This window comes from Strigops habroptila, chromosome 10, assembly GCF_004027225.2.
Source record: "Strigops habroptila isolate Jane chromosome 10, bStrHab1.2.pri, whole genome shotgun sequence".
Taxonomy (NCBI): Eukaryota; Metazoa; Chordata; class Aves; order Psittaciformes; family Psittacidae; genus Strigops; species Strigops habroptila.
This window is the reverse complement of record NC_046359.1, coordinates 15,683,415-15,710,501: the sequence shown is the minus strand read 5'-3', so window position 1 is coordinate 15,710,501 and position 27,087 is coordinate 15,683,415. Positions and strand designations below refer to the sequence as shown.

The window sequence follows — 27,087 nt, the reverse complement described above, 5'->3', positions numbered from 1 at the left end:
ATGGACTGCCCCATCCTCTCCCTATGAAGGCTGATGGCAAAGGTAAAGTCAGCCAGAGCCAAAAGAGAAAGCCTCCTTAAACAGGCACTGACATCCCTTTTCCACTACGTGGAGGGTGGCGTGTCGCACCTTATTCTGCTCATGGTCCAAGAGGAAAACCTGCACTTCTCAGTCTAGACAACCTGTAATCAGGCGAGGGAAGAGCAGGCGAAGGGGACAATTAATGGGTGTGATCTCAGCTTCCTGCAGGCTGCCCTAAAAACCTGCGAGGACTGGCTTTCTGTGTGGGCATCCACGGGAGCAGAGACCTTCTCCATGATGTGGGTGCCATGCTCCTGCCCCCTCCCCACACTGTGCTTTCATTAGAAGAGGTAGATTTAGATTAGACATTAGGAAGAAGTTCTTCGCTATGAGGGTGGTGAGACACTGGAACAGCTTGCCCAGAGAAGTGTTCAAGGCCAGGTTGGACAGGGCTTTGAGCAACCTGGTCTAGTGGGAGATGTCCCTGCCCGTGGCAGGGGAATTGGAACTAGATGATCTTTAAGGACCCTTCCAACCCAAACGATTCTATGATTCTATAATTCTATGAAAGAAATGATTTGCCTTAAAAATAACCCAAAAGATAAAGAATTTTTAACTTGGTCCCAGATGTAAGCTGCCACGTCAACCCCACAAGCCCATGAGTGAGAGGTTTGAGAAGGGCAGCAGAAAGGCGGTTTTTGCTATATAACAAAATGCCCTGTTGCAACATCTCCTGGGTGCTTCGGTTGCAACGCCTCCGAGCCTGCCTGAAACTTCGGCAACGGCTTGTGAGAAGCGGCTGTGTGGAATGAGGCCGGTATCCACAGGGGAAGCAAATCCCAGGCATAGCCAGTGGCTGCCCACCCCAGGACCAAGGTGTAGTGGGAAAGAAGAGTGGGCTACAGGGCGGCAGCACAGGGAACAGCTCCCTTTACTGCTTGTTCCCAGACTTGGCGAACCTTTCTAGTGGGGAGGGAGAAGAGGAAGGACATTCATCTTATGTCATAAAAAAGAGGTAACGAAAGTGTGGAGATGCCAGTTGCTTGCTGCATGCTGCGGAAGCACAGGGGCAGCATCACCCTCTTCATTAAAGCCAGGATGTTTGTGGTGGTGTGCAGAGTGGTGACCACCACAGAAGGAGATGTGATGGGGGACATTTTTGGGGGGTGGTATTGATCTGTCACCACAGGCTGTCTCAGGCACAAAGAGGCACTTCTATGAGCTGGGAAAACACCCAAAAGGAGAACTGGAAATGTTTCCCTCTCCAGTCAGTTTGCTCTCCATTAGCATTTTCATACCTTCCCTGAAAGTAAACGCATTTTCTTTAGGTCAGACTTCAAAGAAGCGATAACCAGCTTGGGGTAAACGCCTGCAGGAAAGGGCTGGTTGACAATAATGAGGCCTGTAAAGCACAGAGATGCAGGGAGCAATGGACAGGTTTGAGAGGGCGAGCACGGCAACATCAGTGTGCTGGGAAGGAGAGGCAGGTTTCCTCAGAGACACAAACTAAATCTCGCTGTCCTGCTTTCAACCCCACCTATGACAGGTTATCTGAAGCAAGGCAGTGACACTTTACATGGCCTCTCAAAGGACAAAAAGCAAAAGAAACTTTCCAACTACCTCCTTTTCATAATGCAAAGGGCCAGAAAGGCAGCAACCATGGTCCCCATGGATTTTGGAAAAAAGAGACCACTGAGGAAATCTGTCACTTAAATTTAATATCCTGTTGTCTGTAATGATGCAGCTCTTTTGGGAAACTCAGTCCTGGCAGTTAAAAATAAAGCAGCAGTGTGGAAACAGTGAGACAAAAGCTCTGCCCTGTGCCTCCAAGCTGGCACGCCTAGAGTCCGGTCACCTCAAAGTCCAGTCGCACTCAGCCCAGATCAACTCCATTCCTCACAGGAAAACTGTGCTGGAACCACCTGCAAGAGCAGAACAGTATCATCCACAGCGTTTGCCTGTGGTTGATGTGGAGTTACAGTGACATGAGGCTTTCCCATGGCTGCACCAGGCTATTTTAAAATTGAGGCAGGCATAAGACATGAGACACCACATGCTGTTCATGTAGGGAAACTCCTTTATTAATATTCAACCCTTGGGACTGGCCTGAGGTAGAGAGTTTTCTGGAGCATGCAACACATTTAAAATGCAGACTTGCCATTAACTACTGAAAACGTTGATGCACCAAGAATCGTTGCTGCACCTAAAATCAGGCCTTCACAGGAACCCTACTTCCTCTGAGCAGCAACCGACTTACCTTGTATGGGCGGAAGTATTCTTGATTTCCAGTCATCAAAGGCTAATCTCTCTCAGGGAGAAAACAAAAGCAAAACCTCAGAAGCTGCAGCATGTGTGGGGCTTAATTTTACTATCTAACCAGTTATTTGAACCAACCCAGTGATATAAAAAAGGCGTATTTCCATACTTCTTTTCCCCTGGACATAAAGTGTAGAGGATTTGGAAGACACATAGATCTCCAGGCCACACTGTAATTCATACGGGGTTGGACACTGAAGTGACAACATGCCCCCATGGTCTGCATTGCTCCTGGAGCTCTGGTTGAGGCTGGAGGGCTGAGGTGCCCCAGCCTGCAGCAGCCTGCTCTCCTGCGAGCACAGCCGGACACCAGCCCATTCCAAGGCTGGTGTCAAAGCAGCACGGTGCGGAAGCCATGCACGGGCTGTGCAGCTCGTGTCCCGGTGGTGCGGGCAGGGCAGGCAGCTGGGCAGGGGCTCCATCCGCCTCTATGCCATGTTGTCTCTGCCGGTGACTCACAGCCTGACTCATGAGCCGGTGCAGATTAAGCTGTAATTTGAAGATGTAGCCGCCTACATCTGTCCGCTCTGCTCCTCTCCTGGAGGTGGCAGAAGCGAACACATCCTCCTGAGTGCGCAGGCGAGCACACACCTTGCAGTAATAAACCCGGCGGAGGAGGTTTCCACACCGGCTCAGCGGATGAAAGATGCCTGACCCGGCTCCTGACACCATGGCTCTCCCAAAATCTCCTGCACAAACCCCTCACCTGCCGCAGCACCCCAGGGAAGGTCTTTCTGCTCACACCACAGGGCTTTTCTGGCACCTAGGAACAGGGCACGTGTCTGCCAAACGAATGCGTCAGTGCCCTAAGGCTCATGAGCACCATTTCTCTTGGCATTTGCATTGCCCTGGAAAATTATATTGGGGATAAAGGGCTAGAAACATTTGCACTGACATATATTTAACTGAAATAGCCAATTAAACTAAATAGCTTTGATTTAAGTGAAAATCAGGCAAGTGGCAGTGACTAGGGTAAGATTGATCAGGGTTATTTGTGAACTCCCAGTCACATTCCTGTTGGAAGAGCCAAAATTATATACCATGTGCTTATGATGGTTCTCGGGGGTTTTTTCTTGCTGGCATTAAACCACCTGTTGGAAGACAGACTGTGCCTTATCCAGCTTAAAGGCAGCCAGTACAGCGTTAACTCGTTAACAATCTCTGAACAAATGGAAGCATGCATTTGTACGGGATCAGCACTTTGCACCAGGAAGCCACCATGTTTGTGATACTTCACTGGAAGCCATAAACCCAGATTTTTTTCCTTCTATCAGCATCCCACGTGTGCAAAGCTTTAACTAAAATGGTTTAACCTCGGCCCTTTGATTACAGCAGCACAACCCCTTCGCAAAGGCCAGGCCTCAGCTTTGGGTTAGTCATTGCTTTTGGTTTACACTTCACAATTTTATTTGATGCGGGAGCAGATAAGCGATGCATCTGCTCTGTCATATTTCCCCTGCGTCTCTCCCTTTGTTCTTTTTGCCTTTTATCTGCTGAGCTCTTTCTGCAGAGATCCCTGCCCTCGCCTGGCCCCTTTCCCCGTCTTTTCTAAGCCTGCCTCTGCCCACCTCTGCTTCTGCAGGAGAAGCAACCAGTCGCTTTTAGCAGTGCCCTTACCATACACTGATGTTAGTTCCCTCACTCAGAATTAATTTCCCCTTTGTCCGCCTGCACTAGAAGGGTCTGTGAAATTTGCAACGGTTTCTCCCAAAAGGAGAAAAGGGAAGAAAGAAACCCCGCAGCCATGCATGTGGCAGCCCTGGCATTCCCACCCCGCTCCCCTCCCTGCTTGCAGCTCTCCCGCGTTCAGGTTTGGGGTGTGCATGCTGAGTCACTGCCTGGGGTTAACACGCTCCAGCCTTGCAACAGCAAACACCCATTAGTGGAACAAAAGCGATGTTGACAGTTAGCAGTGCATAGCTAACTCTGATTAAAGGCCAGCTTGTGTCTTTGGGGAAGAGGGATGGAGCAGGGAAACAAGGGCGGGTGCCCAGGGGAGCCTCAGCACTCTTCTGGCTGACTCAGCCAGAATTGGCCCTGTAGGTGCTGTGGGGCAGCCCCTGCCCTGCCCCACACGGCCTGGGGGCCAGCCCCTCCTGTGGATGCACGGCAGCTGCCCTGGCCCCTGCAGCGTTCCTGTGGCATGTAGGTCTGGTGCCTCCAGAGGCAGCCCCAGGCTGGCTCTGAGCTGGGCAGGATGGGGCAGGCAGATCAAGAGATGCTCCTGCCCATGCCGCGCAGAGCGAGTCTGCCAGCTGGGACACACATTCACTCACTGGGGTAGTGCGCTTGCAAAAGGAGCTGCTATAGGCATGAATATTTACATGTCCTGCCAATAGATATCAAGCTAAATTTCACATCTTGGTTCCAGGGTGAATCAGGATGGTCAGACACACTGGTTCAGAGAACAGAAATGTAGAGGTAAGGCCAGATGCTAATGCCTTCCTCCAGAGGGGATGGAGTGCCTGGCTGGCTTTCTAGCAATCAATTCAGCAGAAAGAGAGGGAGGAATCGCAGCCCTGCGGGCTGCTGGGGCCTTTTAAATCTTTGCTTGGAGGGCTCACCTGGCAAAGCTGTTCCCTGAGTTCAGCAAGTGCCTGGTGAACAGACACCCTGTGACTCTTCTGCAAAACTCCTCTGCTGGGGGAATGTGACTTGTCTCTGTGAAATACTGCTCTTCCCCTGGGAATACATGCTCTGAGCATGGGGCAGGAACGAAAGAGGCAACCAGACCATCCCACCTTCTGGCATTTGCTTATAAAAGAGCAGGGAGGTGTGTTTACATTCCCTTCTCTTTTTCTCTTGGTTGGCTAGACTTGTCCTGAGCCCTATCTGGATGGCACTAGCCAGCCTGTATGGCTGGGTAGTATGTCCCTGGATAAAGGTCACTGCATTCCAGTGTGGGCCTCTAGCATGGCCCAGTACCTCCATCCTGACTACTGGTCTGCTGCATCTGGCCTGTCAAGGTACTTCAACACCAGTGCTGGCTTTCCAGATGAACCTGCCCACACTGCAGTTTGCTCTGGTTTGCCCAAGCTGGGCAGCCCCTGCGGCAGGCAGCAGAAACGTGAAATGCAGCCAGGCTGCAGCAAGCCATCCCCGACACCTGATCCAACGCCTGGAGAAACATGTCCTAACCCTGCCAAGTTTGCTCCTTACTGGCACCCATGTGAGCTAATCCTTCCTGGTGTATTCCCAACTCTCCCTTTTCCTTCCCTGGGAAAGACATCAGCCTTCTTACCCCACAGCATTGTCACCAAGTGGCTGAGCTGGCACCCACGGGGAAACTGGGACAGTCACACTGCCCTGAGTTGGGCTGTTGGGCTGCATAGGCAGGCCAGCATCAGGGGCTGCCCTGTCTCACACCTCAGCGACTTCCTCTGCCACCTAGCAGATGCTCACAGCAAAGAAACAGAAAGCAAAGCAGAAAAAGGAGGTGGCTGCAGGAAGGCATGCTGGTGAACTACTGCTGGGTACTGCCGGCTCTGCTGGGGCTCCCTTTCATGTCAGGATTTACCTCTACTGCTCTTTGCAGCCTCCTCAGGCTGTCTCTCCAGCAAGAAAGCAAGCAGTGATTGCTGGAGATATTACTGCACGATGGGAAAAGCAGCTAAAATAGTGGCTGGGCGTGATGCTGAAGAAGTCATCTTCTTACAGTGTCCTTAATACAAATACTCTTACAGAAAATGATTCATCTCTCCTTGGGCTTTTTTCCTGAGGCCCCTCTGACTAATTCTGCCCAAAACAGGCAGGCTGACCCTGCGCAATGGTGTGACAGTGGCAGACAGGACTTGCTCACGTTTGGGTGGAGGCAGGGAAAAACTGTTTTGCAGGCCTGCCCAAAAAAATCCTCAGGCTGCCTCTGCCAAAAACCACACCAAACATATGGCAAATGAAATTGCTGGCAGGAAGCTGGCTTGGAAGGCAGGAGTGTTTCAGCACTGTGGACTGCTCGTTAGCCGGCCTGAATTGTATTTACACTTCGTTAAGCATCTCCATATTTAAGGAAGAGAAGGCAAAGAGGAGGGCAGTGACAATTTTTTGCGTGTGCTTTTGATGCTTCTCCATGCATGCTATTTTTATGACGATGTTAGCATAGTCCCAGCGCTTGTCCCATCCCACAGTTAAGAGCAGCAACAGCATTGCAGAAGATATCATCTCCTCGTATGGCAACAGACTCCCGTGGAAAAGCAGACAGAAGGGTTTTCTCTCTCAGAACAGGAGCTCTGCCGATTTCACCATACGAATGTCCTGTACATTTTGTGGAGCTGATGAAATCATGTACAGATGGGATCCATCTTAACAAAGGCTTTTATTCACAGAGCAGGTTTCTCTGCCATACATGTTGGGCCACATTCCAGCTTGCATAGCCATATCAACCAAATGCGTCCATAGAGCCAGACAAATTTTCAAGCAGATTCCAGACTCAGAGATGCTCTGCCCCTGCTGGTGTGAGCAGCGTGACTTCCTTGTGCAGCACCGTGGTCCCTCATGAAATCTGAGGCTCAGAGACATGGCAATAAACACGTCTTTCCTCACACAGCATCCTTCACAAGGATTCAAGTACCCCATACCCTCTCCAGGGCACTGCCAGGTGTTGTGGAGACAGCACGGCAGAGCAGCAAGAGCCTAAAAGCAAGCATCCAGAGGTGCTGGATGTCTTCAATGATTTGGGAGGCAGCCATAGCAATAGCTGTGGTGGCTACAGCCACAGAAAGAGGATGAAAATAGAGCAGCCAAACAGCAGTGCCTTTTCTTGAGTTTGGGGTGTTATTTTTCCTCCTGGAAGTGGAGTAGTGGAGTACCGGGGGGGAGCTCACCTCCACATCCATGAGCAGCTTTCTACCACCTTTTGTGTGCTGCTCAACCCTTCTCAAGCCCTATCCCCTCTCCTAACTTCTACCAGTCATCTGTAGGTCATGGCATCCTGATCCTATATTGCACTGGCGAGGGGCTTTTGTAAGAGAAGGCAGGGAGGCAGATACCTCAAAGCTCCTGCTCTGCTCTTGCTACAGCCTCTGACTCCATGCACACACCTTCCCAGGGCTGAGCGGTCGCATAAGCCGATGGGATGACCAAACCCCAGATAATCTGTTTGTTTAACAACCTGATCTGGACATGAAAAATGGAAGGCTGATCAAAGTTGCAGAGCAAACTTTTGGGCACAATCCAGCAACATGCATCAATGAACTCTTCCCCCTGCTTTTCTTTTTTGCCATACGTTCAGCACTCAGTCAGTAGCGCCTTAAAACATCTTGCTAGCTGCCCACGCTCAAAATAAGAGCAGCAACAACAACAAAGGGAAATATATAGAGGGATGACTTAAGCGAGTTTGGAAATCGCTTCTCATATGAAACACTCCTTTAGTCACAGGCACAAAAAAGCATCAAAATTCCCTGCCTCTGATGTAAACAGCAGAAAGAAAAAGTCATCTGGAAGGACAGGATGATTCACGCTGAGGACTTGACTCGTAATATTCATCAGTGTTGAAATTGCTTCTGCAAGATGACTACATGTGAAAGCAGCACAAGCAAAATCCCGGCTTCTGCCACGAGAAGTATCATTAATGGCAAAGCGGTGTGGTGAGACTCCAGTGCCACAACCCTTGCTCGGGTGAGTAATCGTAAGTCATCTAACCAGTCCCAGCTAAAACAGCAGTGTCATTCAGGTAAGACTGCTTTACGTAAGGGCAGCAGCAGCAGACTGGAGTGCACTCAGGCTTTGCAGCCCTCTTCTATAGCAAAACAGAAGGTTTCTTCTCAGTCTTGCAAAACCCCCTTCCTTACAAAGATGCTGCTTGAGTTGAGCGCTTGAAGAAGACTGGAAAATTTGGCCAGTCTCCCTTTATGTTAATCACCCTAATCCAAATGGTAACAGGGCAGAAAAGGCCATGCTGACTTTATGCATTGTTAGGAGATACTTTCCCCTGCATATCTGAATCTGTTTACTTAATCTTCCAGGTCTTTACCCATGAATATTAAATTCCTTGATCACTATGCATTAGGAGTCATCTTTGCACCATCTGTTTGTATTTGTCATCTAACCCTTGTAAATAATAAAATGTACTTTGTTCTCAAGTTCATGGATCCTAGCAGGAGAGCAATTACCATGGAGGAAAAGTACTGTGTGAAACTATTGGCAGCAGCAGGACTTTGTTTTAGCTCCCCATCTTGCCACTTTACAGTAATGAAGCGAAAGCCAGAGCCTACCCCAAAGAGTGATGCTTAGCCTCCATGGCTCCCCTGAAGGCCCACAAGAGATGATAGTGAGAGTCTACACCCCTGAAAGTGATGTGGGCGCCCTAGCATATGCTTCTAAAATAAAGGAACGGCAGAAGAGAAGGCAAGCTGCACTTGGTGAACAGCCTTTCTGGAAGCTGGGCATGCCAATAGGAGTGAGCTGCCCTGCTTCAGCAAAGGTATATCCGAGCTTGACTGGAATGGCTGTGCCTGTTTAATAGGGTGGTCTGGGCAGGCAGCCTGGGCAAACTCTCTAAGAGGTATTGGCAGGGAAGAAACTGAGGAAAAAATGGGTAAAAGAGCAGGTATACAAAGTTGCTCTCACACCTGGGAGCGCCATTAAAGAAGTAAAATAGTCACCTGTCAGCTGAGAGGTAAAGTTCAGGGAAAGGTAGGCAAATATCAAGGGAAACATTGATAAAGTGAAGTTGTTATGATATAAAATTAACCCTCAGAGGGAGTTCTGCCTGAAAATTTTATTAGATCATGCAACGAGGGCAGCCCTGCCACGTATTACTGAGGTTCACTTTCAACTTTATCAATGCAGATAAACGTGTACTTTCTGTAGGAGAGCGGTGCTGTGAGTAAGAAGAAACATGGTCCACAGCTGATGACCTTTGTGGACAGCAAAAGCTGGCCGGCAAGCACACCTCTCAGGCACAGTGCCTTGCTGGAGCCAGTCAGGGACATACTTTGCGGCAGACACATGATGATTTACTTTGCCTGAGGATTTGCCTCTCTGTTGTCTTATGAATTAACCTATATGCCAAGCAACCATCAATAAGCACTCGAATTGTTGCCATCTAGTTAAAACCTAATGTAGTTTGTAAAGAAGGAACCATTTAGAAGATTAAATGGAATCATATTATTTCTATCCAATGTGTTGGTAGCAACAAATTTAGGCAAGAAAAAGGTTGCCAAATATTTGTTTTACTGGAAGAGTTATCTGGGCTTGGACAAGATACCACTTGCCACTCTGCTTGGCCTTGCAAACATCCCACACTAGGAGGTTACCTATTAAGTGATAGACAATATATCTTGTTAATTGTTAGAGCATGATGACCTTAGACTTTGCCCAGGTATTTAATAACACCATCTGCCGTCTAGGTCTGCAATACTATTATTTTTACATGAGGATTACTCTTCTTGCTTCACAAACAAGGCTGTAATAACAGTGCTAAAGGAGAGCAGAGCAGCATGGTATTTAAACCGGACTGTCCAAGTAAAACACGCAGGTGGTGCGGCTCACCCAAAAAATCCCAGACGCATTGCCTTGAATCTAGAAATCCCGATGTGCTGAAGGCTGAGGGGCTGTGATCCAGCCTTGCGGACTGCTCTTGGGAAAAACTCCTGTGTCTTGGCTGAGAAAGGGCCAGGAGTGAAATCCGCCCTTGTGCGAGCTGCCAGCTGCTTCGCTCTTTCTGTCACTGTTGCTGTTTTCTTCCCCAAGACAGCAGCAATGGTCCAAAGGCCACCATTTAGGAATCCCTGTGCCTTCAGATCTTTTTCTCATTGATAACGTGCATTTAGCAACAAATAATCACATTTATCTGGTTTCATACCTGTATCTATTCTGTTCTTGCTGACAGTGATGTGATTTTTGGCTTTGGCTTCTTAAGAGAATTTAGGGGAGGGAAGAAAACAGTGAATTTCTCCATGCAGCTGGTGTCTTCTGACTGATGTTTCCACTGCCTCGTGCAGCCCGGGGCTTCATGTGAAGCCATTCCCAGTGCGCCGGGAACCTGAGCCTACTGGATTCAGTGACAAAAGTCCTAACAACTGAGATGAGTCAGTTTCTCACTCTGGAATGATGCAATTTTTGTGCAAATACTCTTTTCTTCCTAATAAAGAAAAGCTGAAGCCTGGTAGCTGGTGAGCTGCCAGATAATGGAGGAAGCATTAGAGGTGTGAACACCAAAGTGCTCCAAAACACAAGGCAAAAAGAAAGACCCTAGATCGTACTTTTAATTAAAAGTGCACATTTGCACTGAGGATTTTTAAAATGTTTTTGTTTGGTTGCACTGCTTATTGGTGCATGTCACTCCAGTGTGTGTATGAGGGATACAATGATCGTGAACCCCCTAACTCTCCAGCTTAATTCCTGTATCAGACTTGGGAGGAGGAGTGCTTTACTTGGCACTCTGTTGCAACAGAGAGGTCAAATATGAAACCAAACATATGAATGTAATTAGGAGGGTATGTAAAATATGGGGGCTGGATGTCTTGACAGTGTCCGAAGCAGGCATGTCTTGACATGCTGTTGGTTAAAGAGGATTTTAAGTATTCCAGTCTGTCAGACGATGTATCTGGTTACATCTGAAAAGAGTTTCTTAGTCTTTTGCTCATATGATTTTTCTCATCTTTCAGGTGTAGAAGCTTGATTCTGAAAGCCTAGCATGCAGAAGCATTCAACTCTTTTTGAAGTACATGAAACAGTATCTTTTTGTTACAAATGCTAGGTTTGGAAGAAGATGTGAAGAAGTCCAGATTCTTCCCATACTTGCCCTCTACCCATTCTGAGCCAAAGAGAGCTTTATGGATTTTTATATATGCATATAGCAGCTTGAGATTTCTTTTTTTTTTTTTTTTTTTTTTACCATTTGTAAACAGAGAAACTGGCGTAGAGTTGAGCGGGGATTCTTTCTGTTATTTCACAAATGACAAGGGAATGGCCAAAATCTGTGCCAAAAGTATTTACAAAAACCTGTCTCTGCCCTTTGCTTACAATTTGCATTTTCTTTTAAACCTTTCCAAGTGAAGCAGTAGGCAAAACCCCCGGCAACTAAAAGCATGTGCAAGGATGCAGAAAGCTTTAGAATACATTTCCACACCCTGCTGACCTATTCATCAAAAAGTCTGCCAAAACACATAACTCTCGGTATAAAACAAATTCAGAAGAACCTCGCTTGCATTAGCCTACTTCTTTCCAGGTTGCGTGCCACTGCAGGCTGTCCCAGTGGAAAAGGAGCTGATCCCATGATGTGACTTTTCTGCCATCCCTCATTTTCCCAGCTCCTTGGTGGAGGGGTGCGCTGGCAGGAGCAACCCTCCTTCCGCACCAGCGGTGGGTTAGGCTGGGACTCTGAGCCAAGCTGAGCAGACATGCTGGTCCTCTGGATGAGGTGGTGATGACCTGCAGCTGCACAGCCTCCTGACCTCACATTAACCAGTGCTGCGCTTGATCACCCTGGGATGGATGCCATCCCAGTGCCAATTCAGTGACTTAGTGGAGCTGCTCCCAGTGGGAATGGTGCCCACTGTGCTCATTGGTTTCCTATGGCCAGGGGTGGTGAGCGATACTAGGCTTAGATGTGCCTGGATCCTTCTTTTCCCAGCTCCCTCTGTTTGAAACACCATCCTGGTTCAGGAGCATGGTGCAAACTCAGACTGAAGCTCCCACAATCCCAGAGAGTGTTTGTGGAGCCATAAATTTGACAGCAATGGCTTCAGAAAAAACGTAGTCCCCCAAACTGAAGTAGACATGGGAGCATTTTTCTCACCTCACACCTGCATCCCACCTGCTAGTTTTCCAGATTTTAATACAAATTCCCATTTTATATTCTGTTGGCACACACATAAATGCTCTCTCACACACAGAGCATGTTTTGTACCAGTTAGAGGCTATACCTGATAAGAATAAAGAAAAAATCATGCTGCCAGTTAAATACTTGTATAGCACAACTGAGCCATAAGGACATCTCTCTACAGAGACAAGGAGGAGCTCTGTGCAGAGGTTTCCCTATGTGTTGGTGATGGAGGCAGGGTTGCCATCTCTCTCTGCAGGAGATGGAGCCCAGCTGTCAACCTCCTCAGGCCCTGGGAGGGTACGGGTGCAGCACAAGGGGCTCCTGCAGCAGCTGCAAATCAACGCCACTGCTGAGGTCCCTCCACAGCCACCCATCCTGACCTGCTCCCTTTTGCCCCAGAGGCACCCCAGAGCAGTGGGATGGGTACTGGGGCAGGTTTAGCTATGCTGCAGCTACTGGTGCTGCTGGGTGTGCTCCAGCAGCTGCACTGGCATGATGCAGAGGGCAGCGCCAGGCAGAATTGAGCAGCCAGGGTGGGGAAGAGTGGGACCACTTCTGGTGCCAGCACCAGTTCTATGTACCCACCAAGGCAGAGCCACAGCTGTACTGCACGCTCTGTACTGGTAGCTCACCCATGTCCAAGGCCATCTGGATCAAAGGCAGGATGAAATGGTGCCCAGGAGACCAGGGCCAAGCTCCTCTCTTCAGTGTGGTGCTCTGGGGCGGTGATTTGGCCTGCTATTACGTAAGATTTAACAAAAGCCCTATAACAAAACTATTTTAAGTAAGAATGTTAATTGAAGGCTGAGTCAGGCTGCAGCTAGCAGAGAGATGTTTTTGAGAGGCTCATACCCTTTTTCATTTGGTCTGTATTTTTTCTACTTAATTACAATGTGTGTGGAACAGCAGTTAGCAGTAATAGTAACTGGCAAAGGGAAAATGGATGATGAAGGTGATCATCCTCTTCCCTCTGGATCAGCTATTGAAACCCATCCCGGATCTGCGATATCCAGAAGTTATTCACCTCTGAAGCTGCAAAGGGAAGTGAAGCAGAGAACTTTCATCTGACTCTCGGGCCACATCTCCACCACGGCTAGGGAGACAACTGGAGGGGCCTCAGCCAGCACTAGCTGACCATGGAGCAAAGAGGCAGCTGCTTGGTGCTCCTGACCATGATGGACTGCATGTTGAAACTGTGGTGAGACGTGTTAGTTGAGAGACACGTGTTTGGCATCTTCCAGGCGCACTGAATCAGCAGCAAGTGGCGGCTGTGCAAGCAGCCTCTGCAGCTGACCCAGCGAGCTCACCAGCACAGCCATTCCTCGGGCATGATGCAAGGACCTCAGCAGGCCTCATTATGAAGATGACTGGTCCTCAGTCCCTCATCCAGTCCCATTTGGGAGACTAAGTGATACACAAGTCCCAGCCTTTGGCAAGCTCCTTTAATGATTGAAATTTGGAGGAGGAGACCGAGTTTAATTGCCCGTTCCAGCACAGGTCTACTGGTTATTAATAGTGCTGCTGTTCTTTTTATCAAGCATAACTCAACTGTACTTCCTAACAGGCACCTTTTCCTGGAGCTCACATGAGCAGGAGGCATGTAGGTGCCTGGAAAAGGGATGCGTGTGGTTTTTTTGCCTGGAAGTACAAATGGACACGATGAGGTAATGCAATACAGCTCTGCTGCTTAAGTTTACAAATGCATCATTAGTGCCCAAACTTGTAAGTATTGCTCCTCAGCATTGCCACACACTAGTATACTACACATATGATAGAATGTACAAGAAGATAACAATACCCTCTTTTACTTGTTTTTACTTAGCATATTAGACAGCAGTGAGCAAAAAGGTACGGCTAGGGGCTAGAGAAGAACATTTGCCTCTGCTTTGACTGCCCAGACTGGTCCCTTAGGGGGTTCCCACAGAGGAGGGGTTGCTGCCTGGGCATCTGGAGGAGAGAAAGGGAGAGGAATGAGAGGCAGCGAGTGTCAGTGGGGCCAGAAACAAACTTCATTTGCATTTTGTGTTATCTCAGATTTGGGCACACTTTTTTTAACTCCCGTTACATTGCAAAATTGAAATAATATAGCAGAAATGTGGGCACCCCAACCACATCTCAGTGTGCTTGGAACAAACCAAGGCTACAGCCTAATGCACCAGCTTGCAGCCTTTGTACGCCAGTGCCCGAAATATCTCCTGAAGGAAGAGTGTCTGTTCAAGAGACTCTCCTGTAGCAGCTGCACATCGTTCCATATGTTCTCGTGCTTCCCCTAAAGAGCGGCCCCATGAGGAGGGGGGGATAAAGGAGAATGGGCAGGAAGGGTACCAGCGTGGTGCATCTTGCTACCCAGATAGGCAAGCACCAGCTTTTGGTAACTATAAAACCCTAGCAATTGCTAGGTGATCAGAGAGGGAATCCATCTCCCCTTTTTTCTCGCCCTACAAGACTCTTTGAACTAGCCAATGTGCATGGAGGCCAAACCTATCGGCGTCTGCCCCCAGCCCCTCCAGGCGCCCATGCCGCAGGGGGAGAACAGGCAACCGCCGGGCGAGCAGAAAAGTGGGATTGCAAAACCACCAGCGCTGGCTGGAAACCTGGAGGTCACCAGCAGCAAAGACTACCTTCATCTGGGCTGCCTCCCCACCAGCGGTGGTCCTGTCCTGCCCCAAACTGTGGGGCTGGGAGCCACAGGGAGCCCTTTAGGCAGGGCAGCTCTTCTGGCAGGCTGGGAGGTGACTTGCTAGCTGGAGCTGTCAGCGAGACACAGTTTGCTGCTCTGGGAGGACGTTTTGGTAATGCAGGAACTCCCACGCTGGAAACAGCTTTAACAGCTCTGGCCCAAGCTTTGAGAAGGCCTGGGCCTTGGTTTTGACTTTTATTTTTTGTGAGGACCTCGCTGCCAGCTCCCCCAAACAGGGAAAAAATGTTTCCCAACTGACTTCCCCAGCCCAATGAAGAAAACCCATGGCGCACGCTCCCTGGGGCAACTCTTCTTGCTTTGCTCAGGCACACCAGCCCTTCAGTGCATTCAGAAAGGGAGGTTCTGCCTCTTTAGTGCAGCTAGTCAGTGCTTTGCATGCTGCATCAACGTGGGCTCAGGGGGATGAATATGACTGCCTGGGGGCTTAAACAGAAGGAGTTTTAAAGCCCTATGTAAGTTTTTCAACAGACGATCTGTTTCTGCTCTTATTTTGTAATGTTTCCTGTGAAGTCCTTGCCCCTGTCCAATTTTTGGAGGGTACTTGGAAGACTGTCGACTCCCGCGCTGGAGGCAGGGAGCAGAGCCGGCGCAGTGTCACGGAGGGGTCACGGCTTCCCAGGCTTCCTGTTTATTTTGGGAAGGGGTCACCCGGCCAGCTGGCCGCTCTGCCTGCACCCCAGGAAGCCCCTGGCCACTGCATTCCTGTCCCCCTCACCCCTGGCCACAGACAATTGCCGACTGTAGCTCGCAATGCAGAGCGCCAAGGCGGGGTGTAAATGGGATAACCCGACATGCCTATTTACCCAGCCTAGGGACAAGGGGCGGAAGCTTTTCTACATCAATTGCCCTTTCTTCTGGCATCTGGAAGTATCCCTCTGAAGTTTTTATTTCTCTTTGGAGGGTAGTAACCTCTGAATTTCTCAACTATTTCCATGATGTTTTCCTCCCTGCTTTTTTTCTACTGCTATTTGAAAAGAGGGCGTAAAGTCAACTGCTCAGTTAAAAACAGAATAGTTTCCTTTTTTAAAGAAAGCGTGCAGTTTTTGCTCCAAACCGCCTAGGGTAGAGCCCACCAACGGAGCAGAAGCTACAGCACCCAATCTCTTGCTCGCACTGCAACCCCCTGGTAACTAGCTCTGCCCAAGCTTTCCAGAGCAAAAAATCATAGCAGAATAGCAGCACACATAGCACCTCCATATTTTGGGAGACATGTGTGAACTAATGGCACACCAGTGTCCTGCTGCTGTTTCCTTTTCTGGGCAGGCTCTGCTTAGGTGCCCGAGAGCTCTTCAGAAATCTACACTAAACACCACCGCTCAAAACGGCTGTCTTCAAGGAGTTAATAAAAGGCCCCAATGTACAGCAAAAGGCAGACCCTGAGTAGCTGCTCGGGTCCTTCTCAATCCTCCGGCACGTCCTGCCTTGCAGGGAGCAAGTTTGGTGACCTCCCTCCGGCCCCAGTGGAGTATTTTCTGCCAGTGCCTCTGTCAGCTCCTGCCATCAGCAGCCAGCTGCAGCCTGCAGAGCAGGGCAGCCGTCAGCACACCGCTGAAGAGCGGCTCTCGGGGAAATGCGCTGTCGTCCTGCGAGCACATAAGTGCACGTGGCTTTACATTCATAGTGATGCTCCTGTGAATAAAGTTATAAGTGGTTGTAAACATCTGCAGGATCAGTGGCTTACCATGAGCCTGTCCAAAGCCTATTTATGTCAACAGGCTACGCCTGATGATACTCTAGTTTGCATCAGTATCTTCTTTTTTTCCTCTGTCATACTAAACAAAACACTGTTGGATGGGTATTGCTATTTTTCTGCAAGATTTTTCTCTTTCAATGTGCCGTGAGTCTGGCTTTGGGACCAGCATCAATGCAAGAACAGGACGGAACCTGAATTGCTGTCCATCTCAAAACTCATACCTAAAATGTGTGCAGGGGGGATTCACTTTCAAAATGATGATAATTTTAAATTAAAATAAATAGTTTCAGTGTTTCTAAAATGGCTACCAGTAACTCACTCTTACAGGCAAAAATGAGCAGCTGTCTACAAGCAAGATCCAGCAGTTGCTTTAGGGGCTTTTGAACTGTTGTCAAAAATCACCCAATCCTCACCTAGGCAAGAAGCCCACTGAAACCCGGGTTCATTCAGCTTTCTGGAAAATCCTCTGGAGCAACCTGCCATCTCCCACAGGAATGAAAACAGCGGAGACACCACAAAATCAGGAGGTGCCTCAGAGCATAGGCAAGGCCCTTCTGCTCCCACCTGAACCCTCCTCTCAGCAGAGACTCCACAAACATTACACCACATATGTATACATGGTACCGAACTCCCAGCTGTGCGCTGGCAAAGGCTACAATCTGCTGTCAGGTTTCTGCAAGTTGAGCTGGCAGGTCTTGCTTTCAGCCACAATGACATTGCTTTGGTGGGCTTACTGGCCCAGAATCACCTGCATCTGACCAAATCCAAACCTCCAAGGACAGTTCCCAGCCTCTCCTCTCTCAGTTCTGGGAGAGCAGCCTCCACAATTTTTTACAGATCAAAGGAGAGATGGTAGCACCCTCCAGCATAATCACCTTTCCCATCTTAGCTTTGGCCATTTTGCTACTACCCTGCAGGACTTCTGCCCCAACAGAAGGATGCAAATAAGACCCAAGGAGGAAGCAGCGTGTATCTGCAGGAGGATGTGGGCCAGCTGTAAGTCCGGAGGGAAAGAGAGCAGGGAGCAGGTGAGCAGCACTGGTTTGGGCACAGAAGTAAGGCCCCACAAAGGAAGGCTACGTGGGTGAAGTGCAGGCTGGGGGCACAGCTCTGGGACAAGGGGCTGTGTGTGTGCCCCTTGTGTGGCTGCACCAGTGCGGAGGAAAGGTGGGAAGGGAAACAGGACCCTCAAGGGAGGGAGGAGCAGAGAAACACAGCAAGCTCTCAGTGTGGTTCACTGAAAAGAGCCATAAAACACGGGTGAGAAGGATTTCACCATGGCATTGATGGTCCGACTTGTACAGCTGCCCTGCTCCAACCTCTCCTCTCCCTTTCCTCAACCATGACACTAGGCACAACCAAGGACAAGGCAAAGGCCTCCCACACTGTGCTGGGCCCCCATCCGTGCCACCATGGTGCTCCTTGTCACCCAGACCTGCAGACCTGCACTGCCCCCATGCCCCATTGGGTGCCCTCCACCGCTTGCTGCTCCTATCTGTAGCATTGGCATGCCATAGCAAGGGGCGTTCTGTAGAGACTGGGCAAAAAGGGATGGTTTCTGTTTCAAATAAAAAAAAAGGAACAAGAAACAAATGCATTATCTATTCAATTCCTGTGCAGTTACTGCTGTAACAGCCAGCAGCTTTGAGTGCTTTTTTTGGTGATTTGATACATAAACCACATTTGCTATGTACCACTGCCACTATTTTTTTAATCAGCTTTTTGACACAGATCTCAGTAAAACGCATGGGTTTTTTTGCCTTTTCCACCAGAACGAATTCAAAGGTAGCAAATGCGACAAAGCCAGAAGACAGCTCAGCTCGACTTTTCCAAGCAGCTAGTTTTCATTAGAAATAAACGAAAATAAATACAGATCACATTTTCTGTCCTGCAGTTAAAAGCCTGCCACAGCTGAAAGCTTTGCTTTCTTCTTCCCCTGCAGCCTCCCTCAGCTAGCACTCCAGCTCAGCTCATGATCTGAAATGTGCAAACACAGAGTTTCTTGGCTTTCCACCAGTATATATAAATATATGTAATTTTTTCCTTCGGAGAACCTGGAGGCTAAAGCAAGAGGCCAAAGGAGTACGTGACTAAAACATCCAAACTTCCTCTTTCATAAGCCATCACATGATGAAGTGCAATTACAATTCCTGCCTTGTCCCTGCCAACTGCAGGCGCATTGCCTCACCCGAGAAACCCGGCTTCTTCCCCGTGTATGTGTGTGTGTGAGCGTGTGTGTGTGCAGGCAGCAATCGCTGCAGCCGGCTTGGCGAGGCTCCAGCTCCGGGCTGGAGAAACAGGGCAGTGGGTGGAAGACGAAAACAAAGATCTGTTTACTTAGCATGCATGGATAAAGCGTCTTTCCATCCGCGGAGGGGAGGAGGGAAGAGAAACAGCTTTAAAGGACTTTGATGCAATGTGAAAGGAGGGCTGCTCGGGAAAAGCGAGCCGAGCTTAACCCTTGGCTCTCCGGGGACACTTCGGGGCCCCGCCAAGGCCGAGCTGTCCCCCTTCCCCTTCCTCCGGCCCCGGCCGGCTGCTGCAGACCCGTGAGGTGTTCGGGTACCGGAGCCGCTGCTCCGACGTGCGTGGCTGGGCCGGGGGTCGGGCCGAGCTTTTGTTTGGCTTGTCAAGAGCCCGGCGCCTCGAGGGCGCCCAGCCGGGCGTGCGGTTGCAAAGTCACCCTGCCTGGCACAGGGGCCGGTGCTGGGAGCCACTGCCAGGACGGGGAGGACACCGGGGCGGGGCGGGGCTAGCCAAAGCCTTCCCCGCCGGGGCGCACCGGCGGCCGCACCACCCAGCTCCCGGCCCGGCGGGCGGCGGCGGGAGCGCGGAGCCGTGGGGGGCACCTCAGCCCCACGCCGGGCCGCGGACAGCAGCGGGGAGGCGGCACTTCCGGCGGGGCCGGGCGCCGCAGCGCCCCGTCCGCCCCGTCGGGCGGCTGCCAGCCGCGGGAAGCCACCTCCCGACGGCGGCTGCGGACGTCAGAGCTTCCCCGGCCCCGGCCGGCCCCCGCCTCCTGCCCGCCCACCCTCCCTCCCGCCGTAACCTACATAACGCCGTGGGAAGGGCGGCCCGAGCACGGCCGTCGGGAGGAGCAGCCTCCGCCGTGTTTACCCTGGCCGGGCGGAGGCGTGCAGCCGGCTGTATGTGTCGGGATGCGCCCGGTGAGCGGTTGCTTCACCTCCCGAGGCAAGCGGGAAGAGCAAACACCTTCTTGTCCTCCCTGCCTTCCCTCCGCCATGCGTTTTCGTGGGGATGTAGGCGGCAGATGAGCGACTGGTAGCGTGGAAGGGGGACGGGGAAAACATGTCTGCAGATTTTTCTTTTTCGGGGAGGAGCCGGCGTGTGCTTACTCTCTGTGAAATTTGCTAATCTGCATTAGCCGCTGTTTTGTGGTTGAAAACGACAGGAAATCTAGAACGTACTATTTCCTGTGCACAATGACAACAGTTAAAAAAAAAAAAAAAAGGGTAATCGTTGTATTTATTTATAATGGTGCCTCCTGCCCCGGCGGGGAGAACAAAGCCGGGCAGCGGCGCGGCGGGCGCCGGCCCCTGCCCGGAGGTGGCCCGGCCCGGCCCCACGGGACACATGGGGTATCCCCCAGCTGCGGCGCTCGTCCGGGGCGCCGTGCCGTGCCCAAGGTCACCAGCCGCGCGGGGCGGGGGGACACGCATGCACCGAGCCCCGCAGCGCGGGAGGCGCCCCGCGCGTCTCCGGGTTCGCGGGTGGCCGGTTTCGGCAAAGCCCCTCGGCGGTGCAGGAAGCAGTCATAAAAACAATAATAAAAATAATGGCAGAAAAGGGGGGAGCCGCAGCACACCCCTCGCCTTGGCCCTCTCCGCTCCCACAGCCCTCCCCAGGCCAAGACGGGGCGGGGGCGCAGCGGCCCCCCGGCGGCGGGAGGAACCCCCGGTGGCAGTGCCGGGGGGCGCGGGCAGGGGCCGGGGCCGGGATCGCGGCGGCGGCGGGGCGGGGGCGCCCACCGCGCAGGCGCGGCCGGCACTGTCGAAGAATCGAGGCGGCGGCGCGCAGAGGCGGCGGTGGCGGCTGGAGCCCGGCACGGCGCCGCCGCCAGCCCCGGCCCCGGCCCCCGCGGCAGTCCCCGCCCCGCCCGCCCCGCCGCGCCGCGCCGGCCCCCGCCGCCCCGTAGTAGCCAGCGAGCGGGGGAGCCGTGCGGGCGGCAGCGGCCGCAGCCCTGCGCCAACCGCGCCGCGGAGATGCGCGTCCCCGCCGCCCTGTGAGCGCCGCCGGCGGAGACGGCGAGGGGAGCGGCGTCCCCCGCAGCAGCTCTGCCTGCCGGGGCGCCCGCCGCGCCCCGCTCCAGCGCACGGAAGAGGAAGGCGAGGGGGAGGGGGCCCGGCGGACGGTCCCGCGGCGGCAGCGGCGGCCGAGCCTCCTCGTCGGGACTCCGGTGGCGAGGGGCGGAGGAGGCGGCGGCCGGAGCCGGAGCGGGGGGCGCTCGCCGCTGCCCCGGGGCCGGGACATGTCGTCGGCGGCGGTGGCGGCTGCTTCCCGCAGGCAGTCGTGCTACCTGTGCGACCTGCCCCGCATGCCCTGGGCCATGATCTGGGACTTCACCGAGCCCGTCTGCCGGGGCTGCGTTAACTACGAGGGCGCCGACCGCGTGGAGTTCGTCATCGACACGGCGCGGCAGCTGAAGCGAGCGCACGGCTGCTTCTCCGAGGGCCGGGCCCCGCCGCCGCCCCACGCCAAGCAGCCGCCGCTCTCCGCCAAGGAGCTCCTGGCGCAGCAGCAGCAGCTCGGCCACCCCGCGGCGGCGGAGGCGGCGGCGCGGCCCCCGCCGCAGCCCCTGGAGCGCTACTCGCTGGCGGCCGAGCGGCCGCCGCCCCGCCTGGGCGCCGAGTACGGCGGCCGGCAGGTGAACGGCATCCTGGTGCCCAACGGCTTCCCCAAGCCCGAAGAGCCGCCCGAGCTCAACCGGCAGAGCCCCAACCCGCGGCGGACGCACGCCGTGCCGCCCACCCTGGTGCCGTTGGTGAACGGCGCCGGGCTCCCCGCCGCCATCAGCGGCCTGGGCAGCCGCGCCGCCGCCGCTGCCGCCGCCTCGCTGGCCGCCATCTCCGCCGCGCCCGCCCCGATGGCCGTGCCCGTCCCCCAGCAGCCGGCGGCGGCGGCGCAGGCGGCGGGGCAGGCGGCAGGGCAGCCCGGCGAGCTGGGGCACAAGCGCCCCGGCTCCGTCTCCTCTTCCTCTTCCTCGTCGGGCGGCGGCGGCAGCGCGGCGGGGGAGCACGACAGCGGCGCCAAGGAGAAGCGGGGCTCGGCCGAGAGCCTGCCGGCGGCGGCGGAGCTGGCCGCCGAGGGCAAGGGCCGAGCGGGCGGCGAGGAGTGGCTGGCCAAGCCCAAGACGGTGCGGGACACGTTGCTGGCCCTGCACCAGCACGGCGGCCACGCAGTGCCTCCCTTCGACAGCAAGTTCAAGAAGGAGCCAGGCATGGCGGGCAGCAGGCTGCTGGGCTACGAGACCAACGGCGCCGTGGCCAAGCCAGGTGAGGCGGCGGGGACCAGGGGGCGGCGGGCAAGGCTGGAGAGGGTAGGACAAGGCTGGGGGTGGGGGGGTCCGGCGTGCGGGGCGGAGGATGCCGGGCAGCTTCGGCCCGACAACCTGGGTGGCCGGGGGATGGCCGGGGAGCAGCCGCGGCTCCGCGTTTGTGCGGCTGCACGGCGGTAACCCCCGTGCTCGGCGGTGCGTTGCGACTGCGCTGCCTCCTCACCCTCCTCCTCCTTTTTCTCCCAATATCACTGCAGGGGCCCGAGCCGCCCGGAAGAGGAAGCCTTCCCCCGAGCCGGAGGGCGAGGCGGGACCCCCGAAGATCAACGGGGAGGTGCAGCCCTGGCTGCCCACCTCGTCGGAAGGGATGAAGCTGCCGCTGACGGCCACCCCCTTCATGTCGCCCCCGCCGCCCACCGCCTCGCCCCACTCCAACCGGACCACGCCGCCCGAGGCGGCCCAGAACGGCCAGTCCCCCATGGCCGCCCTCATTTTGGTGGCGGACAATGCCGGGGGCAACCACGCCTCCAAAGACGCCAACCAGGTCCACTCCACCACGCGGAGGAACAGCAGCAGCCCCCCCTCGCCCTCCGCCATGAACCAAAGAAGGCTGGGCCCCGGCAGGGAGGTGCCGGGCCAGGGGGCCAACGCGGCGGGCGGGCTGGAGCCCGTCCACCCCGCCAGCCTGCCGGACTCGTCCCTCGCCGCCAGCGTCCCGTTGTGTTGTACCCTCTGCCACGAGCGCCTGGAGGACACCCACTTCGTGCAGTGCCCCTCCGTCCCCTCCCACAAGTTCTGCTTCCCCTGCTCCCGGCAGAGCATCAAGCAGCAGGGCGCCAGCGGGGAGGTGTATTGTCCCAGCGGGGAGAAGTGCCCCCTGGTCGGCTCCAACGTCCCCTGGGCCTTCATGCAGGGGGAGATCGCCACCATCCTGGCCGGAGATGTGAAAGTGAAAAAAGAGAGGGACTCGTGACTTGCCTGCTCTCGCCGCCCGACGTCACCTTGAACTCGAACTGCTCGAATTCTGTATATATCTATAAATATATATATAAATATATATATATCTCCAAGACAAGGGAAATGTAGACTTCATAAACATGGCTGTATAATTTTGATTTTTTTGAATACATTGTGTTTCTATATTTTTTGAAGATAAAAGGTATGTACTTATTATAAAGGCATTTCTTCTAATTCTCTTTTTTTTTTTTTTTTTGTTTTGGGTTTTTTTTCCCCCCCCTTTTTTTTTTCTTTTTCCCTTTTGTTATAGCAACTATTTGTTGTGCTTCCTTGGTGACAGTTACTGTTCAATGTAGGCTGTGACTTGCGCTGCTTTTTTTAGAGAGCACTTGGCAAACAAGAAATGCTTTTAGCTGTATTTGTATGCACTTGTTTCTTTTTTTCCTCCTTTTTTTTTTTTCATTTTTCCTTTTTTTTTTTTTTTTAAATGCCAAATACACTTTCTGACATTGTAAAGATTGCCTTACTGTCTGTGATTCCTTATTCCTGGCCCCTGTCCTGTAGAGCTGGTCGCATGCAGCTTGGTCTGAGGCGGTTGGGGAGAAGAGTGGCTAGCTGAGGCAGGGATGCCCTTTGCCACCCCGCCGGCCAGGCAAGCTTAGGGAGCAGGAGGGCTTTCTCCCAGAACTGCGCCGCAGCGGCTCCGGTTGTGATGGCAGAGCTGCCACATCCAGTCCCAAATTCCTCTGTGTTTCTCAAGGGAAGTTGCCTCCAGAGTAGGGTGTGGAGAGGTGTCTGAGCAGCACTGTTGAGTTAGGGATTTCTGGGTTGGTTTGTTTTTGGTTTGGTGGTGTGGTTTTGTTTCTTTCTTTTGTTTTGTTTTGTTTTGTTTTTTTCTAAAGGCAAAGTTGACCGCAGTTCACGTGATCAGTTGTAAGAGTACAAAACTGCCTTTATTCTCCAATTGCATACCGTAACGTGGAGGTTTGATAACAAACTTCAGTTACACAATTGGCGAAGGCGCCAACGTAAGCACTGCCATTTCTGAAGGTCTTGAGCATCACTTCTGGGGCTTTTGTGTCTTTGGATGAAGCTGGGGAGGTGGGGGAGGGACTGATTTTTTTTTTTTTTTTTTTTTTTTTTTTAACTTTTTTATTTTACTTTGATTTTCAGATAGTGCAGGTGGACTTTGAGTTTGCTTATCAGTCACCTCGAGTGCTGTTGCTATTGTTACTATCGCTGACCCGGTATTTCCAAGTAGTGGCAAGGTACGGTGTGGTACAGTGACAGCGGTGACTGAGGCTCTGCCAGATTGCCCGCGGACATATCAGTGACAGCCCAAATGTGGGTGGAGGAAACCTGTAATTTCCTTATTACGTGTGCTTGAAACAAACCTACTGCTATTCTTTGAAAATGAAAATATAAACTGGTTGAAATGAAAGCAATTAGGGCTGCACATAATGGCCCTGGCCCTGCCTTTTAAGCTACTTTGGAGAACTCTTTTGTAAAGCCACTTCTTTTGATCACGCTTCTGCATCACCAAGCAGACTTCTAAAATCAATAAATCATTGGTTACTAGAAATAGTTCGAGTCTTATAGTGATGTTTTTGTGCTGTTTATAGTTTGTTGGCAATGCTGCAGCTGTACGAGCGCTTCTGTTGAGGTGTTTATAACTCGCTTTTAAGTGGTTGTTCCTGAGCAAGAGGGTGGCGAGGTCATCCCTTCCCGGGGATGGACTAATAAACACTTTCAGCATCGGGAGAGGAGGAGGAGGAGGAGGAAAAATCTGTTCAGCCGACTATAATTTGAAGAATTTTGGGTGCTTTTTAGTCAACTGTTCTTATTGTGATGATGTTCAGACTACAATTGAATGCAGAGTAGATCTTTTTTGGAAGACTACTTTTTTTTTTTTTGAAGAAATGGTCATTATTAGTATTTGAAGATCAGAACTGCACATGCACAGTGATTTTTTATGAAGTGTTTAATGAGCACACCCACTACATTGTGTTCCATATTACAGGTCAATGTAATATTAGATAAGACTTGCATGATAAACAAATTCATTGAGTCAATATTACGCTTTAAAACTTATACCTATAGTCAAGATTGGTGTCTTATGTAAACACATTTAGCCAATTTGAAGAAAACGCACATTATATATATATACCTATATATATACCTATATATAAAAAAAAAAACAACTGTAAAGGATTCTTTGGAACCACTATGATCTGTGTAAATGTGTATTTAGGCACTTTATTAAAAAAAAAAAAAGGATTTTGAGCTGATAGATGGTAACAAGTTCTTCAAAGTTGCTTGGCATAATACCTCCCATGGGATGAAGCTCATGTTTTTGGTTAAAGTGGTATCCCTACTCTTAAAAAAAGAAGCAAAACCAAAACCCTAAAGCCTCCCTAAAAAGCCCGCCCCTCAATTTTGTGTTATCAGGTGGCCCAGCTCTGAGTCTGCCGAGGGTGAGACCTGCTCCTGACAAAGCAGATCCTTGTTTTGGGGCTGAAAACACATTGGTGTGACTGGGCGGAGAGGCCCATAAGGAAGTGGACCTTCCTCCTCCTCCCCCCTGGCCACCCTGCTCCTGCTTCTGCAGCTCTGTGACTCCTGGAGAGGATGGAAACTTCCTGGCTGGGGATGCCAGGCAGTGGCCTGGGAGCAAAGTAGCTGGAAAAGAAATGGCTTGTGGTGGCTACACTCGGTCGGCTGATGTTCAGCCCCCAGACCCTGGCCAAGTCTAATATGCGCCGTAAAGCTTGTGAAGTGGAAAAGGAAATCAAAACCAAAAAAAAAGGAAAAAAATGAAAACTGAGGGTGTTCATACATAGCTCATTTTTCTCACATTCAGTGTTGCTTTTTTCCTTTTGGTTGCTTTACTCAATTACAATAATGCTCCAGTGGATTCTCCCTTTATACCAGTTTACTAATTCCTGGGATACAAGCTTTTTTCTGTTTTGTTTTTTTCTTATCATTATTATTTTGAAGTGCTTTAGCTGCAACAGTGCTACTGTTAATACTCCTTTTTAAACTTTTTAAAAGGTGATACTGTAATTTGTGTAGTATTAAAAGTGTTTTAATGAAGAATGTGTGATTACTATTTTTTTTTTCCAAAGCTATTTTTTCCTGGCAGATCACCTGCATCATGCTTTTGTTGATAGCTGTGAATTATCCTCTTGCCATTTTTACATAATTTTTTTCCTTCTGGCACTGAGTGTAAGGAAACTAGGAGATTTAAATACTTCTTGCACTTTTTTTTGTATGAAAAAAAGAAAACTCGAAAAAGCTATAGTTGCCAAAGTGCAGTATTTTTTTTCCCCCACATTTTTTAATACTGTTTCTGACACTTACTTACTTATAAACAGGTAACAGTGAGGGGCAAAATGGGGGGTGTGTGCTGCCCTGTGCCTGGGTCCCAGGGGATGGGAAAGGCGCTGCACAAGGGAGGCTTTGACCGCCTTTGTGGTGGCCTGAGAAAACCTGGTATGTTTGGGAGCTCTCTTTTTAGATGTGCTGTAAACCAGGCCATGGCAACCGCGTGTTTTTATGAACTAGCACTTAGGCAAAGGGTATAAATACATTTGAGAGTGCTCTCTAGTGGCTTGTTATGTCAACAGAGCCCCTGGATCCTTTCCTTCTGTGCCTGGGCCAAGCCCTACTCATCCGTCCTGTTGGCAGGACAGCTGCTCTAGGTGGGGTGGGATGGGATGCTGATCTGGGGGCACTCAGCCACCCGCTCGCCCTCCCGGGGTGATGGCTAGCCATCAGTGTGGCACGTACTCTGCCATTTGCACCCACTCTCCTTGTCTAATTCGCCTCCAAAGTGGCATAGGACATCCCGTGTGGTGTGCAGGGTGTTACGGCACAGCAGCAGGCCACAGCCTCTCCTCACGCAGGAGGAGAAGACATTAGACCATGTGGAAATTGATGGCATCAGGAGCAGCTGAGCTTGTTGTGAATTGAGGCGTTGGTAGCCCTGGCTCCTACCACTTCAGCACATGCTTCACCACAGCAGGGCTACACGCAGAAGGTGTCTAATAATTAGGCTTGAAAAGGCTCAGCCCTCAGCATTTCATGTTTCTCCTCCTCACGCATTTTCATTTAGGTGG

At 51.7% G+C, this 27,087-nt stretch overlaps 1 protein-coding gene across 2 annotated transcripts; it reads left to right on the top strand.

Moving 5' to 3' along the window:
• The first annotated feature begins 20,521 nt into the window (after positions 1-20,521).
• Positions 20,522-26,062, top strand: IRF2BP2 (interferon regulatory factor 2 binding protein 2). 2 transcript variants are annotated; one of them, XM_030499566.1, is made up of 3 exons: positions 20,661-22,010; positions 22,270-23,171; positions 24,143-26,062. In XM_030499566.1, exons 1-2 carry the CDS (start codon positions 20,987-20,989, stop codon positions 22,983-22,985), a joined length of 1,740 nt encoding a protein of 579 aa, XP_030355426.1. In that variant the 5' UTR covers positions 20,661-20,986; the 3' UTR covers positions 22,986-23,171; positions 24,143-26,062. The 2 variants fall into 2 exon arrangements, with proteins under 2 accessions (XP_030355425.1, XP_030355426.1); XM_030499565.1 differs by having other exon boundaries at positions 20,522-22,010; positions 22,270-26,062.
• The last annotated feature ends 1,025 nt before the right edge of the window (positions 26,063-27,087 follow it).